This window comes from Halyomorpha halys, unplaced genomic scaffold (assembly GCF_000696795.3).
Source record: "Halyomorpha halys isolate HHAL.00 unplaced genomic scaffold, Hhal_1.1 Scaffold64.1, whole genome shotgun sequence".
Lineage (NCBI taxonomy): Eukaryota > Metazoa > Arthropoda > Insecta > Hemiptera > Pentatomidae > Halyomorpha > Halyomorpha halys.
This window is the reverse complement of record NW_027116348.1, coordinates 583,225-597,141: the sequence shown is the minus strand read 5'-3', so window position 1 is coordinate 597,141 and position 13,917 is coordinate 583,225. Positions and strand designations below refer to the sequence as shown.

At 29.2% G+C, this 13,917-nt stretch overlaps 2 protein-coding genes across 2 annotated transcripts in view; one reads left to right on the top strand and one right to left on the bottom strand.

The window, feature by feature from the left end:
- The window catches only part of Snup (snurportin-1), an 11,669-nt gene extending 5,092 nt beyond the window's left edge, over positions 1 to 6,577 (top strand). Inside the window, exons 3-7 of the mRNA XM_067053149.1 lie at positions 968 to 1,102; positions 2,219 to 2,404; positions 5,132 to 5,260; positions 6,058 to 6,255; positions 6,341 to 6,577. Of these exons, the coding sequence (XP_066909250.1) occupies positions 968 to 1,102; positions 2,219 to 2,404; positions 5,132 to 5,260; positions 6,058 to 6,255; positions 6,341 to 6,370 (678 nt within the window). The 3' untranslated portion in view covers positions 6,371 to 6,577. The remainder of the gene's footprint in view (positions 1 to 967; positions 1,103 to 2,218; positions 2,405 to 5,131; positions 5,261 to 6,057; positions 6,256 to 6,340) is intronic.
- A 3,122-nt stretch (positions 6,578 to 9,699) lies between these two features.
- LOC106692609 (homeobox protein OTX2) overlaps positions 9,700 to 13,917 on the bottom strand; it is a gene marked incomplete at its 5' end in the record, with an annotated part of 35,348 nt that continues 31,130 nt past the window's right edge. The window contains 1 exon segment of the mRNA XM_067053161.1: positions 9,700 to 12,004. Coding sequence (XP_066909262.1) covers positions 11,921 to 12,004 — 84 coding nt within the window.

The following is a 13,917-nucleotide window of genomic DNA, read 5'->3' as shown; positions in this document are numbered from 1 at the left end:
TTGGTCGTTAGATTTGATAAAGGAGCGGGTGTAAGAAAGGTCTTTAAAAAATAAGGGAGAAAGAATGGAAGAACGTGGTGGAGGTTGTTGGAGGTGATTGGAAATAATGTTACAGGTGCGCATACGAGAAAGCTCCCTGTCTTCTTCAGAAATACTAAAAATATCGTCTCGATAAATAAATTCTAAATCGGTAATAAGAGCAGGTATAAGATGAGATAGAATTTATTAAACTATTATCCTTCCTACTGTTTTTTTTTATATACGATACGTGGTCTTTTACATTAAGGAAGGAATAGTGCCTTAAGGTTTTTGAAGATAAAGTATGATAAGCTAACTAGAGAGTTCAGAAGGCTGCACAATGCTGAATAGTGTGAACTGTATCCAGTAAATATAATTCAGGTGCTGATAACATTCTGGCAAATAAGATGGAAGTGTAAGGTTGTTAAGTTTAGTAACAATCATTTCCCTAAAATGTTAATGAAGTGTTATCTAAGGAGTAGATCAAATTTTAGGATTTCGGTTTGCGTGGAGAGAGCAATTTGTGGTATCATCATCTCACCTTTGGGTTACCTTAGCCTTTTATTTATTATTAACACAATGGAATAGGTTTGAAATATTGATTTTATAGAGTTATCAGTATTTATAGTCATCAGCTGTGTATATTACCTCATTAATTTTTTCAAGTTATGAGTTTCAATACATTGTTTCTCTGTTGGTGCAACTGTTTTGTTTTTCTATAAAACCTAATTTAATGTAAGTTCCTCTTCATCATCTATAATATTATGTCTTTCATGAAAATAAAGTTATTCATCAAACTTTGCAATGAGATATGTACTAAATAGTTTTTTTAATTATTAAACAAGATTAATTTAACTAATTTAATAAAGTCAAAATCATCTCACTTAAAACTCTAACTGTTTCAGTGTTAAATCATCATGGCTTCATAAATTTTTTTTTTGTTTTATAGAAATTGTACTATAGTGAGTATAAAGGTTATCTTATGCTTTCGGAATGGCTGATAGCTATCCCTGACGATATAAATCAGAATTGGCTCTGTACGATATGTCCTGAAGGAAAAAGAGCTCTTGTGATTGCAGCAAAAGTAAGTCAATATTATTTGAAAGTTAATATGATGTGATATTATATATTGCTAATGTTATTTATATTATTATATACTGTGTTCCCATAGTATAGAGCATGATAAACTTGATTCAAAGTTAAACTGGAGGAGATAGACTAAATAATGGGCTTTCCTGTTTACTTTTTAATTTGGTTATAGAAAAAAACATGATACATGTTTAGAGAATTCAGTCTGCTGACACCATTTTCAGCAGGCAGATGTTAATATCTGATATTACTGATGTAATATCTACTATGCTCAACCGTAGTATACAAAATTTAATTTTTAATAGTTAAGGGAAAAATTAACAAGCCAAACTTTTCTCTTAATGATGGTTAGATGTGTTCATTTTGTGGCCATGTGGTCTTTTACCTGTAGGTCCAACTTCCATTGTTATCCTGAGTTCTCTCTCTTTATCCATTTAACAATGGATTCGGCAATTTATATCCTAACCATTTACGTTGTCTGTTTTTCATAATTATCTTCAATGGAAGCACCTTCAATAGCTCTTTGATACTTTCATTCCTTCATTTGCCTTGTTTCTCTATGCTAAGACTTTATCTCAGTACCTGTGATCCGACTGACATGCCTGTCAAGCTATCCATCTGGTAGCTACACCAAGTGTCTTAAAAAAATATGTATACTTCTGTGTTGTAAATGGCTTGTTACTAGTACTTTAGATATATATTTAACTAAGCTAAATTATTTTTTCAACCCAGCATTCACAAAACATAGCATCATCAATACGATTATATATAGTATTTCTTTACTTAAGCTATGATACCTCATAAATCCAAAAAATTCAACAGTTTGTTTTTCAAAATATTAAAATTTTAAAAACCAATCTATTTTTTTATTGACATTTTGTCACAACCAGGGTACAGTAGGTTATTACCATGTAGGACACCTATTTAGTACTTACTAATTCAAGAATTCTTTTGAGATGCCTCTATAACACTGATTTTTTTTTTAAATGGTATAAAGATTTTTTTTTTTATTAACAAGTTATCACAGCTTGAGGTACATTACTTGATTTGAAAACATATATGAACATCAGTGATACAACTACTGTTTTTAAATATATTTTTTTTTTTTCAGGGAAGAACATCAGCTTACGGCAGGAATGGTGCAAGCATTTTTTCTTCTTTTCCTTCATGGTTACCAGGTGGTTCAAAACTTGCAAACAGAGGCAAGACCATGTTAGATACTATATTTGATTTTTCCAATTCAACATTTTACATCTTAGATATCTTACAGTGGTCCATAGAAACTGTTGGTTTAGAAGTATGTATAAATGAATTTTGGATTAGTTAGTTTCTTAAGCTTCTTATATTTATCAAAGACATACTGTGGCAGTGTATAATCAACAACAATAACAATCCAGACATTCTAGTACTTTTCTGTACTGTAGTACAGACTGCTTTTGATGCAATTGGTTCCTATCTCACCTTAGGATTGGCTTATTTCTGATACAAGTGGAATTCAAAAGATGCGTAATTGGTCCAAGTCTTTAGTAATATTAATTATCTGTCAAATTCATTAATTCTATTTGGTTTAAATTATCATAAATTTGGATAAATCACAGCTTCCACATTTTATTTTATGTTTATAATACATATTTTATTGCTTAACACTAAATTATTGTTGCAATTATTTTCAATTTAACATTTTTCTTTCATGAAATAGCATCTCATGAAATAGCATCTCAGCTCTTTTAATAGCATCTCTTAGTTAATGTTACTAAAGTGAAACCTCTATACAGTAAATAACTATAGGGTCTGACTGATCCATCCAATGAGAAGGGGTATAGAAGTGTTTATTAAAAAAATTCACATTTCAAAACAAGTAAGTTCATTAATTTGACTGATTGAAGTTTATTAATACAATTTTTAATTTTTTTAAATTGAAATTTACTATCTTCACTTCTTGTTTTACTGTAAGAAATTTACCTAGTTCCCTTGTTAGCTAAGTTGAAATAACAAATATAGCTGACACATATTGATTTTTAATGTAAAAGGTGATGAGAGGAAAGAAAATTTCCAAGAAAACTAGTGATTTAAGAACAAATTTTCATTGCTTCATTGATGATTATATAATCCTATAAGAATATTTCCATTTCTCTCTTAGGAATAAATGCCTTACTAAACTGGAAATACTAAATAGAAAAATAATCTCTTTGATGTGATGATGGTGTGATAGAAATTTCTGGAAAGGACAGCTTGCCACACCCTAGCACAAGATCTGTACTGGGTTAGTGCCTGTGATGATGATGATTGTTTTGTGGCTTTAGGTTTTAAAAATGAAAAAAAGAATAATTTCTAAATCTAAATTTATGTTTGTTTTTATATCAAAACATCAAACCACTAAATATGTTTTTCTACATTTTGTAAGTACTTGTCTGAGGGATAAATTCATCTCTTATAGAAAATTTGGTTATCGGCATCCATTGCAAAAGGGTCTAATTTTGTAGACTATCAGGCAGGACATTTAAAATAGTCCAGTGGAGACAAGTATCCATTAGGAAAAAAGGAAAACCAGAAATAGTCAAAGTTTTGTCTAACTTATCATTCTTGCTTCTTTATTTAGGTGGAACAGGGAATTTTACTTTAGAGAGGAAAAAGTCAAGAAATCAAACTGACACAATAGTTTCTTGTATATCTTCTGTTATTATACAATAATATATTATACATAATATTAGGAAAGGTGTCCCAGATATTGTCTACCGTTCCTAGTTTTAATATTTCATCCATTTTATTATTTCTAATTAGAGTGAAAATTCTAAGAACTATTTCTTTTGGTATTCTAACATCAGCGAGCTCTAAAAGGCATGATAGTTTATGCATCTGAATTTAAAAAAAAAAAATTAATTTTCAACAAATCCCAATGCAGTTCCAATTACTAAGTTTATGTTACTGGCTCACTATGGTTCTTTGGCTGATGAGGGTTTCAGAAACTGTAGTTATTATATATTTATGTATTTTTATTATCTATTTTTATTATATGTTTCTATCGGTTCCTTAAGGGAATAGGCCTACTCTTGTTGGAAATGAATTATATATGTCTCAAAATTAGAAGCTAGATACCACAGACTCCCCTGCTATGGTATACTAAATATGATTGTGTATACTTTATCATTGAGTATCTTTTCCAAAAGTATTGGGCTCACCAATTTACTAAGCTATAGTAATCAGATGGTATGCAGGGTTTTTAAATCATCAAATCAAGTTGAGATCACGCTGAGTTTATTGCGAATATTTACAAATGAGGTATATTTTATAGATGAGAGCTTATGGACAAAAGATATTGACTATGAATTAATATTGGTTTATACAATGAATTCAATTGAGAATAATGGGTTTTAATTTGTTAATTACCAGACTTAACTATTATTTAATTTAGATTGCCATTCAAAATTAGAGTGCTACCTTTTACCTGATGTGTGTTGCGGGATTTTGTTTCTCTCGGCTACCTTGCTACTGTCTCTAGATATGACCTTCTGCTCTGTGCGACTCCTAAGTTGAAGGATATAACATCAATTTTATTTTGAAACATTATGTTGGATTTTGGCTACCCACTTTTGCATGATTTTTATTGAACATTTTTAAGGCTCTTACTGTATAAATATCTAAACTTGAAATTTCCATTATTATTTTAATTCATTATATTGAGGAAAGAGTGACCCTAAATTTGAAAGAAGTTAACAACTTTTATTATGATGGCTATTTTGTATTTCATATACCTGGGCCCTGTTTCATAATGAAAGCTAATAGTATTAGCTCACAGTACAAGTGTAGAAACTAGTGTGGTAATAATACTAATACTTATTTTTTTCATGATTGGGGTGACTATTAGTGATATTACAAAAATTAAAAAATACTAAAGTACAAGTTACTATTGTACAAGTCTCTGTAATTGAAGTAAGATAAATCTACAAGACTAATAGTATTAGTTTGTACTTTATTATGAAACAGGGCCCTGGAGGTATTTTTAACTTTTTTATTATGTTTGCAGGCTGAAATGAGGTTTTACTGGATGGCTACTAAAATATCTGAGGATGTCCCACAGATAAAAGACCAATGTACAACCAATAAATTTAAATTTGTTACTCTGGACCATTTTCCTTATTCTCAACTGGCAGAAGTAAAATTATAACTTATTTAATTAAAACATATATTATTTTAGATTTATATAATATAGTATCTATCCCATCAAGAAATTATCTTCCTGGAAGTTTTTAGTGGCCTGGTATCTATGAGAACAACTCATAGCATTCAGATTGGTATTTGTAGAGCACAATGAAATATCAACTTTTTCTTCTTCATTCTCTAAAATATGAGTGCTTGTCCATGACTTTGATCTGATATTGTTTTGTAAAAATGTGAAAATTATCAAACTAAAGAAAATATGTGATTGATACTAATGTCAATAGTTATTAATATCAATAAAATAAATAGATCTTTAATTTTTTTTTTTAATATCTTTATTGAAATTTACAACTGTATATTACATAATACATTTAGTAAATATGATCTTAGGGATCTTTAAATTAATACGGAGAAAACTAACTTGTAAAGGAATGGTGGTAATAGATATAAGGAGAAAGAGATAGATTTCAACATATTACATATAACAGTCCACAAAGCTTTAAATAGCTGATATTGCTGCTTATTAGAAATTATATATTGCTGCTGCTTTATTATTCTACCAATATAATTGGTATTATCTTGTTCATTGCATTATTAAACTTTAGAGTTCTTCTATTTTTAATCCTTAGTAATTTAAGTCATTGTAGTAAAGAAATTTGTTACAGATAAAATTGATATTTCCTAACTTTTAGTTATTCATTATTCAGTATGATAAATAAATTGTCATTTCTTATACCTTTAAAAAAAAAATAAATATCTTGGCTTATTAATCATGATTGAACTTTATTTCAGAAAATGTTGGTTCACCCTATCTTTGCTGGGAATACTCCCAAAGTTGATGGTATTTTATTTTACCACAGAGAAGGTTGCTATGTTCATACCAGATCACCATTGGTTACATGGCTAAAACCATTTATGCTACCTGATATTCTTAATATACCAGTAGCTCCTGAGTATCTTCTAGAGAAGCCACCTGATTATCCTAATAAAGTATGTTTGTTTTAATTTCACAGTTCACTTTTATATTTATTAAATATTTGAACTACTATTAAATATTTTAATTGTTTGTTTGCAGATGGAGGCTGAAGATATACAAAATACCTGACATTTTAACTTTTATCCATGTATATAGTTTTAAATATATGATTTTTAAAAAATTTACATTACCTATTTTTATTATTTTAATGTGTTGTTAAGTTTATCTTCATAATATTTGTTTACATCAGCATCTTTATTAATGGTTACTCTTAAAGCATTATTTGCTCACTAGAAATATATATAAAATTGGAAAATAAATAAATTATTTATGACATTCTGCTTTTTTTTTCTTTTCAATTTATGCTATGATTTATTAGTTTTAAAAATGACAAAAATATTATTTTTTTTTACTTTTTCAATAAAAGCCTCAGAGGACATGATGTTGGGCCAAGGGTCCAAGAATGCCTGGTTCCAGTATGTTCTGGATTCGATTCCTATATGGGTCAGTCAATATTTGTTTCATGGCAGCCCTGAGAAATAAATCTTGACATTTCCACTCTGCGGCTGTATAGGTCTTCAATGAAAGGGACCGTTAGTAGCTGAGGAAGTATAGGCTAGTATAACTCCTTTACCCTCCCCCTCCCTCCCATATGTCAGAAATGACCAGGTAGGGGGTCATCAAAATATAAATATAAAAGTTATCAAAAAAAAAATACAGCTTTATGTTAAATGGTGGTATAAGTACTTTTTCCCATGTGATAGAACTTTTTGCCCTTCAGTGATATCAATATTTAGTTAGCTGTTATCTTATACATATTCCCTGTTTTATTGTGGCATAGTTCATTTTATTTTAAAACTCTATTAATACAGCTCAAGGTCTTGAAGACAGATAGTTGGAGGTGCATAAAGTTTTAGTTCTTATAGATCATACTGAAATCTTAAAAAATGTTTATACAATTATGAATCTGAATTATCCCTACCATTTGTCGACTCTAACATATTAGCTAGCATCCAACTGTAAGGTATTACAATAAATGAGAAATTGTATGTTAACATATTGCTTAATTTGTGTGAATAAGTTAAACAACTTCCTAAATTAATGTTTTCTTCATGAAGCTGGATGACCTGACCTCAGAGCGTCCTCAAGATCAAACTTTCCTCTTGCAACATAATCTGAATATCATTGTACCATATGGACAGTTGGTTGAAGAGGATTGTCCAGGCAGCGTTTCTTCCGAACATTGATCCATACAGAACCCATTTGCAACTTTGTAGTGTTAAATCGCTCCGTAATCACCAGGATTTAGACCAGGATGAGATCTTCGACACCTTTCACTAGCACAGTTAGAAGGAAAATGACCCTACCCTAGTGATTCAACCTGCTACTACGCTAGCTGGGACTGGTTTATTCTTGCAGAAACTCTGTCCCTCCTCACATGTCCCTATCACTCAGATAGCAGATCTTTCCTAGTTCCCTTTGTGTATAGGTATTCATGGCTTCAGTAAAACAAGTTCTGTTTTTATTTTCTTATCTGTTTATCTCATTAAACATAGTTTAGTAACTCAGTGGGTATTGTACTAGACTGATAATTCCTAGGCTCCGAGTTGAGACTTATAAGAAAAAAAATAGTTATCTTTTATTTCTGCTGTGAACTGACTTGGGTCGAGAGGCACTTCTGAGGTAATATCCAGCCTCTTGAAGTGAATACATGGGCCTTCATTAGGTCAGAGTAAAAACCTTGGATACTAAGCATATCACCACCTGGTGTAACCTTTAATTTCACGATTATGTTTCCTAACATATTAACTTAATTTTTTTAAGCAGTTATGGGCTTTCCTAAAATAGTCTGATAAATTGCTCTGTATAAGTACTTAGTCAAAGAGGTATGGGTGATTCTCCAAAAAATGGACATTTTGTATCCAATGCTTATGGTGAGGCTGGCATCTATATTTTTTTATCTGATCAATTTTTATAACATATGCCATCGGGTTCACTACTTTATTCATTATTTTAAATAATCATAAACCACTCAATTATCATTCATTTGTTCCGTCTGCAGTTGTATTTTATAGTTTTAACAGCTTCGAAAGAAAATGGACACTTTTAGGCTTGGTTTTACAAAATGATATTTGTTCCAGTTTTCTAGATAAAGAAAGGAAAGTCCTTTAGTGTAACATGTTTGTTACCCAGAACTTATTTTATCTCTGTCCCAAAATATGGTTCTCATTTATTTGTGCAAGTTTCAATTTCTTACTAGACTCATACTTACTATCTTTTAAAAGTTGATAAAGAAATTAGATGCAGGGCAAAGGAGTGGAATTTTTTACCAAAACAATGAGTCATAACAACTATTGCCACAGCACCCATGTAATAGGAGATCCTAGTATTGGAAATTGGGCATGGCTTAGAATAATTATTGCATATTACATATTTTATTATGAGGTTTGTGAGATTATTTCTGTTTCTTTTTTGGTTTTGGATTTTTTCAATACTCATATAATTTTCTTTGATTTGAGAGAAAAGAAAAACTATTATTAAAAATAAACTTTATCTTTTGAAAATGTCAACATTTATCATTTCTTTGGGCCATTAATTTTCTTTTCAGGAAATAAAAAACTTCTATGAATGATATTCAGTTTTTATCTACCAAGCAATATTTTTTAGTGAAAAATTGCCAAATTAGTAACGTTTGACGAAATTCCTATTTTCAAAATGCCAGTTTTGGGAGAATCATTCGTACCTTTATTTATCTTGTTTATGGACCAACTAGTAAAAGAATCATGAACGCTTAATTTCCTCTGAGTTAGAGTCTGTATTATTCCCCCAGCAAAAGGCTGAATAGAAGTAAAAATTTAAGAATGTATAAAATCACAAAGAAAAAAAAGGCAGAAGGAAAAAGGTGGAAAGGACTCCTCAAAAAAGTATTCTCTATGGATTCAATGAGAAAAGACTTGTGAATTTTCGATTTCTCAATGGACATAATTACCTCTATGCCCAATTATCTAGAATTGGAATCAAACCCACCCGAAAGTACCCACTTTGTACTGATGACAAGCCTCTGGACGCAGATCACCTCTTGCTATCTTTGTAAATACAAAATTTGTGACATCAACAACAATGAATGGTGAATAATTGGAATTCTATTGGGACTCCAGAAAAGAAATGGACAATAACTGATCCTGCATTGAAAAAAAAAAATGATTTTCAAGGATTGTTTTTTTTAAATTGTGCCTCATGAATTTATTTAATTATATTTGATTTGAGTTTAGCATATTCAAGAATACTAGCAAAACTTCTGAAAGAAGTAAAAAAAAATTTGTAGGTGTTTTAACTCATTTTTTAATTGTCTATTGTGTGCATTATTGGCTTATTTTTCCATGTCATAGAACCACATAAATTTCACCATTATTTAACTTCAAGAAGGAAGAAAAGAAAAGGTATAAAATAAACATCAGTTTACAAAGAATCTCAAATAATATTTTAAATTTCAAATATTTGCATATTATTTAATAAAATACATAAACACAAAACAGTTAAATATATAGCAATCAAATTATATATAAAAGGTAAATATTATTTTTAGCATCTGTAATAGGCCGATTTATTGCCACTATTGAATATTCACCAAGAAATCCTCTGTTTTGTATTTCATGTAGGATGATTCATTGTTTCATTTTTTAATACATTCAGGTGATTGATTACATATATGTACAAAATATCAAATAGAAGAAATTACAGAATATAATAATTAATACAATTTAAATTTTCTAATAGATAAAAACAATGTAAATACAAAACAAAAATATGAAAATGAATCAAACTTCATTGAGCTGTTCTTGATCTATTATATTTTGTTGCAAAATCATAACTTATAAATAGAAATATGAGCAGTTGAAAGCAAAAGTGGTGTAAGTATTCTTTTCTTGTCATACTTCATTTTCATTGAACAAAAAAAAATTTTTTTTTCTAATTTTTAGTTTCTTGTTCAAGTGCATATTTTTTTTTTTTTTTAATTTTCAGTATTAAGGTCTAAATTTGCTTAACTCTAAAATTTAAGTTCTCCTGAACCTGTTGTGTTTATCAGTCCTTTTTTCATTGAAAGATCATTAACCTAATTTTTTAAAGTAATTATGGGCTTTCCTAAAATAATATGATAAATTGCTCTGTATAAGTACTTGGTCAAAGAGGGTAGATAACCATATGGGTGATTCTTCAAAAAATGGACATTTTGTATCCAATGCCTATGGTGAGGCTCGCATCTATATTTTTTATATGATCAATTTTTATAACATATGCCATCGGGTTCACTACTTCATTCATTATTTTAAATAATCATAAACCACCCAAGTATCATTCATTTGTTCTGTCTGCAGTCGTATTTTTTTAGTTTTAACAGCTTCCAAAGAAAATGGACAAACAGTTCTGTTTGAAAATCTATCTGTGAAGATGTTAGATCTATGATACTTTTGTTCTGTTTATTCATTTATTTTATTTTATATTTCAAAAGATTTTCTAGATCTTATCATGAAAATTGTTTAAGACTATAACATCTTCACCAATGTTGTTGGTGAAGAACTACTTCCTTCACACAAGATACTGGGTTCAAATATGCTGCTAAAAATTCACTTAATGCATTTTTGTTAAAAAAAATTTTTTACTAGCCTACGATAAGAAGAAATTTTTTTTGATAACTTAGACAAATCAACTGTAAAGTATGTTTGTAGAAATATAGTGTTATGCGTGAGTAAATTATAAGTAAATGAATATCCTAGGTGTAATCTAGACGATAATGGCCCAGGGTCCGAAACCTTGGGGAAAAATAAACAATGTTCGGGGACAAGGTTCAAAAGCTATTTGTGTTTTAATTCAAATTACTCGCTCTCAAACAAAAAAATAATATATTAATAATGTATATTAATCAACTAATTATGAGTAAATCAACTTAAATTCTTTTAAATAGTTGGATATGCTAGCGGCTGACTAATTGTAATAAAGATTTCTGTATTATTAAAAACTTTATAGAATTCCTAAAGTATAAAATATTTCAATACTCCAGTTTTGACTTATACCACTTTTGCATTCAATCGTTTATATAGCGTAATATTCTGTCAGTCATTTAGACTATTTACATATATTTTGATTCCCTATGTGTACAGTGGAACATTATTAAACTTACTCTATTTAAGTTATTTAATTCCTCTAAAAGTATTTAATGTGTTATGTGACCAATTTTGAATCACAGAAACATTTTATTGCCTCTAATTTAATGCATCATTAAAGTAGTATGATTCATTTTATACTATATAGAATCTATCTTATATTTACAAGTAAGGGATAAAATGTCACAGCATACATATTAATGTACATCATTTAAGCACTTTATAATGACAGTAAGTTGAATTGTACTTATTTACATTCTATTAACTTTAATTATACAAATAGTTGTTCTTAGATTAAGTCGGTCTTAGTTCAAAACAGTCATTTCTTTTACTGTCTAAGATTTGAAGATCACTTTTACATTTCATTTGATTAAAATGTACACTTAAAACAGACATTTTAATTTTTAAAAATGTTTTTAACTGAAGTATGTTTCATTTTAACATACTATTTCTATCGATTGATTTTTAAACATTTCATCTAGTGACTTGTGTTATTTCTCATTGTAAGATGTAATTCTCATTTACGATGGTCCCAACTTGAATTGTAAAACCATGAACTGTTGTCATCTCTTTTACCCCATGAGCTATCCATGCTGTTCTCCTGAAAAAGAATAATTACATAAGTTGTGTTGATGAGAACTAAGATCTAACTAATTTCAATCACTGCATTTTGAAATAAAAAAAAATGCGACAATATGTAATACGGAGGGAGAGAAAGAAATACTTTATTCATTCATGCTGCCCAAATACATCAGGTTGCTATATTACACAGCATACTGATCAATCCGTGACTGGACAAATATAAATTACATACTGGAAGATTATTGATTGACCGTGTATATAGATGAATGGAATATGGTCCGGGTGAGGTAAAAAAAAACTCAAATAGTAAATAATTATACTATTTTATTGAGCCAACGTTTCGCCCCACGTTGCAGGGCTTCGTCAGGGTTAAAAAAGATACAAACACTATAGTTACAAAAAGAAAAAACATAAGTGTAAAATAACAGGGGTATAAAATGAAAAGTAAGATATAATAAGAAAAATTAAAGGTTGTAAATAGTAAATGAAAATGGTAATAGTAACAGATAGATAAGAGAAGAAATATTAAAGAAAGTACAAATAAAGAGATGAAAAAAGAAAAAAAAAATACAAATCAATGATGAGACAGAATGCATACCTGTTTTGACGGCAGTCAAAAACAAAGTGACAGTTGGTATTGGGAGGAGTGGGGATGGCAGTTATGCCACAATAACGAAAATAATTTGTAAAGTAAACATAGTAAAAAAGTATTTAAATTAGGTGAACAATAAATGGTAATATACATAATAGGGGGAGGAGAAAAATTAATAAAAAAAAAATAAATAAATAAATAAAAAAATAGATAAAAAAAAGATTAAAAAAAACAGATAGAAAAACAAAGGAAAAGTAAAGTATAAAATAATGGGATGCAATGTGTGTAAGTGATTAAGAAACAAAATATACCAAATGAGCGGGGATACAGAAAAGTGTAAAATATAATAGAAAATTAATAATAAAGTAAGTAATATAAGTACACTTAAGAAGATAACACATGAATATAAATTAAAAGATAAATACATGAATATAAATCACACGGGAAGGATAGTGAATATAAAAATAATTAAAAAAAAAAAAAAGAAAATTCAAAAATCTTTAAGATCCACTATTCCCACCCTACGTCTAAGCTTGAAGTCCCACAATAAAATTTCCTATCTTTTTTCCAAATTGAAAGACCCTATTCTTTTCTTACACCGTTCCAATGTGGTTTACCGGATACCCTGTTCAACCCCATGCTGCAATTCCTTCTATATCGGCGAAACTAAAAACCAACTTAAGAACCGCATTTCCCAGCACAAAACTTCCATCAACTCCTTTAATCCACTTGCATCTAAATTATCAGAACACGCATTAAACCTGAATCATTCTTTTAATTTCGACAATCCTTCCATTCTTGCCACTGTCCCCAACCACACCAAATGTCTCATCTCAGAGTCCATTTGCATAAATTTGACTGAGAATTCCGTCAATCATAAAGTTGATAAAGACTGCATCTCCCTTACAAATCGACACATTTTGAACACAATAAAATCCTCATAATACTTTTGTTCACTTTTTTCTGCAGTTCAGAAGCCCATTTTCTTGTCATATCTTTTATTCTTGTTTTTCTAAATTCTCACATTTTTTTTTTTTTTTTAATTATTTTTATATTCACTATCCTTCCCGTTTCATTTATATTCATGTGTTATCTTCTTAAGTGTACTTATATTAATTACTTTATAATTAATTTTCTATTATATTTTACACTTTTCTTTATCCCCGCTCATTTGGTATATTTTGTTTCTTAATCACTTACACACATTGTATCCCATTATTTTATACTTTACTTTTCCTTTGTTTTCCCATCTGTTTTTTTTTTTTATTAATTTTTCTCCTCCCCCTATTATGTATATTATCATTTATTGTTCACCTAATTTAAATAATTTTTTACTATGT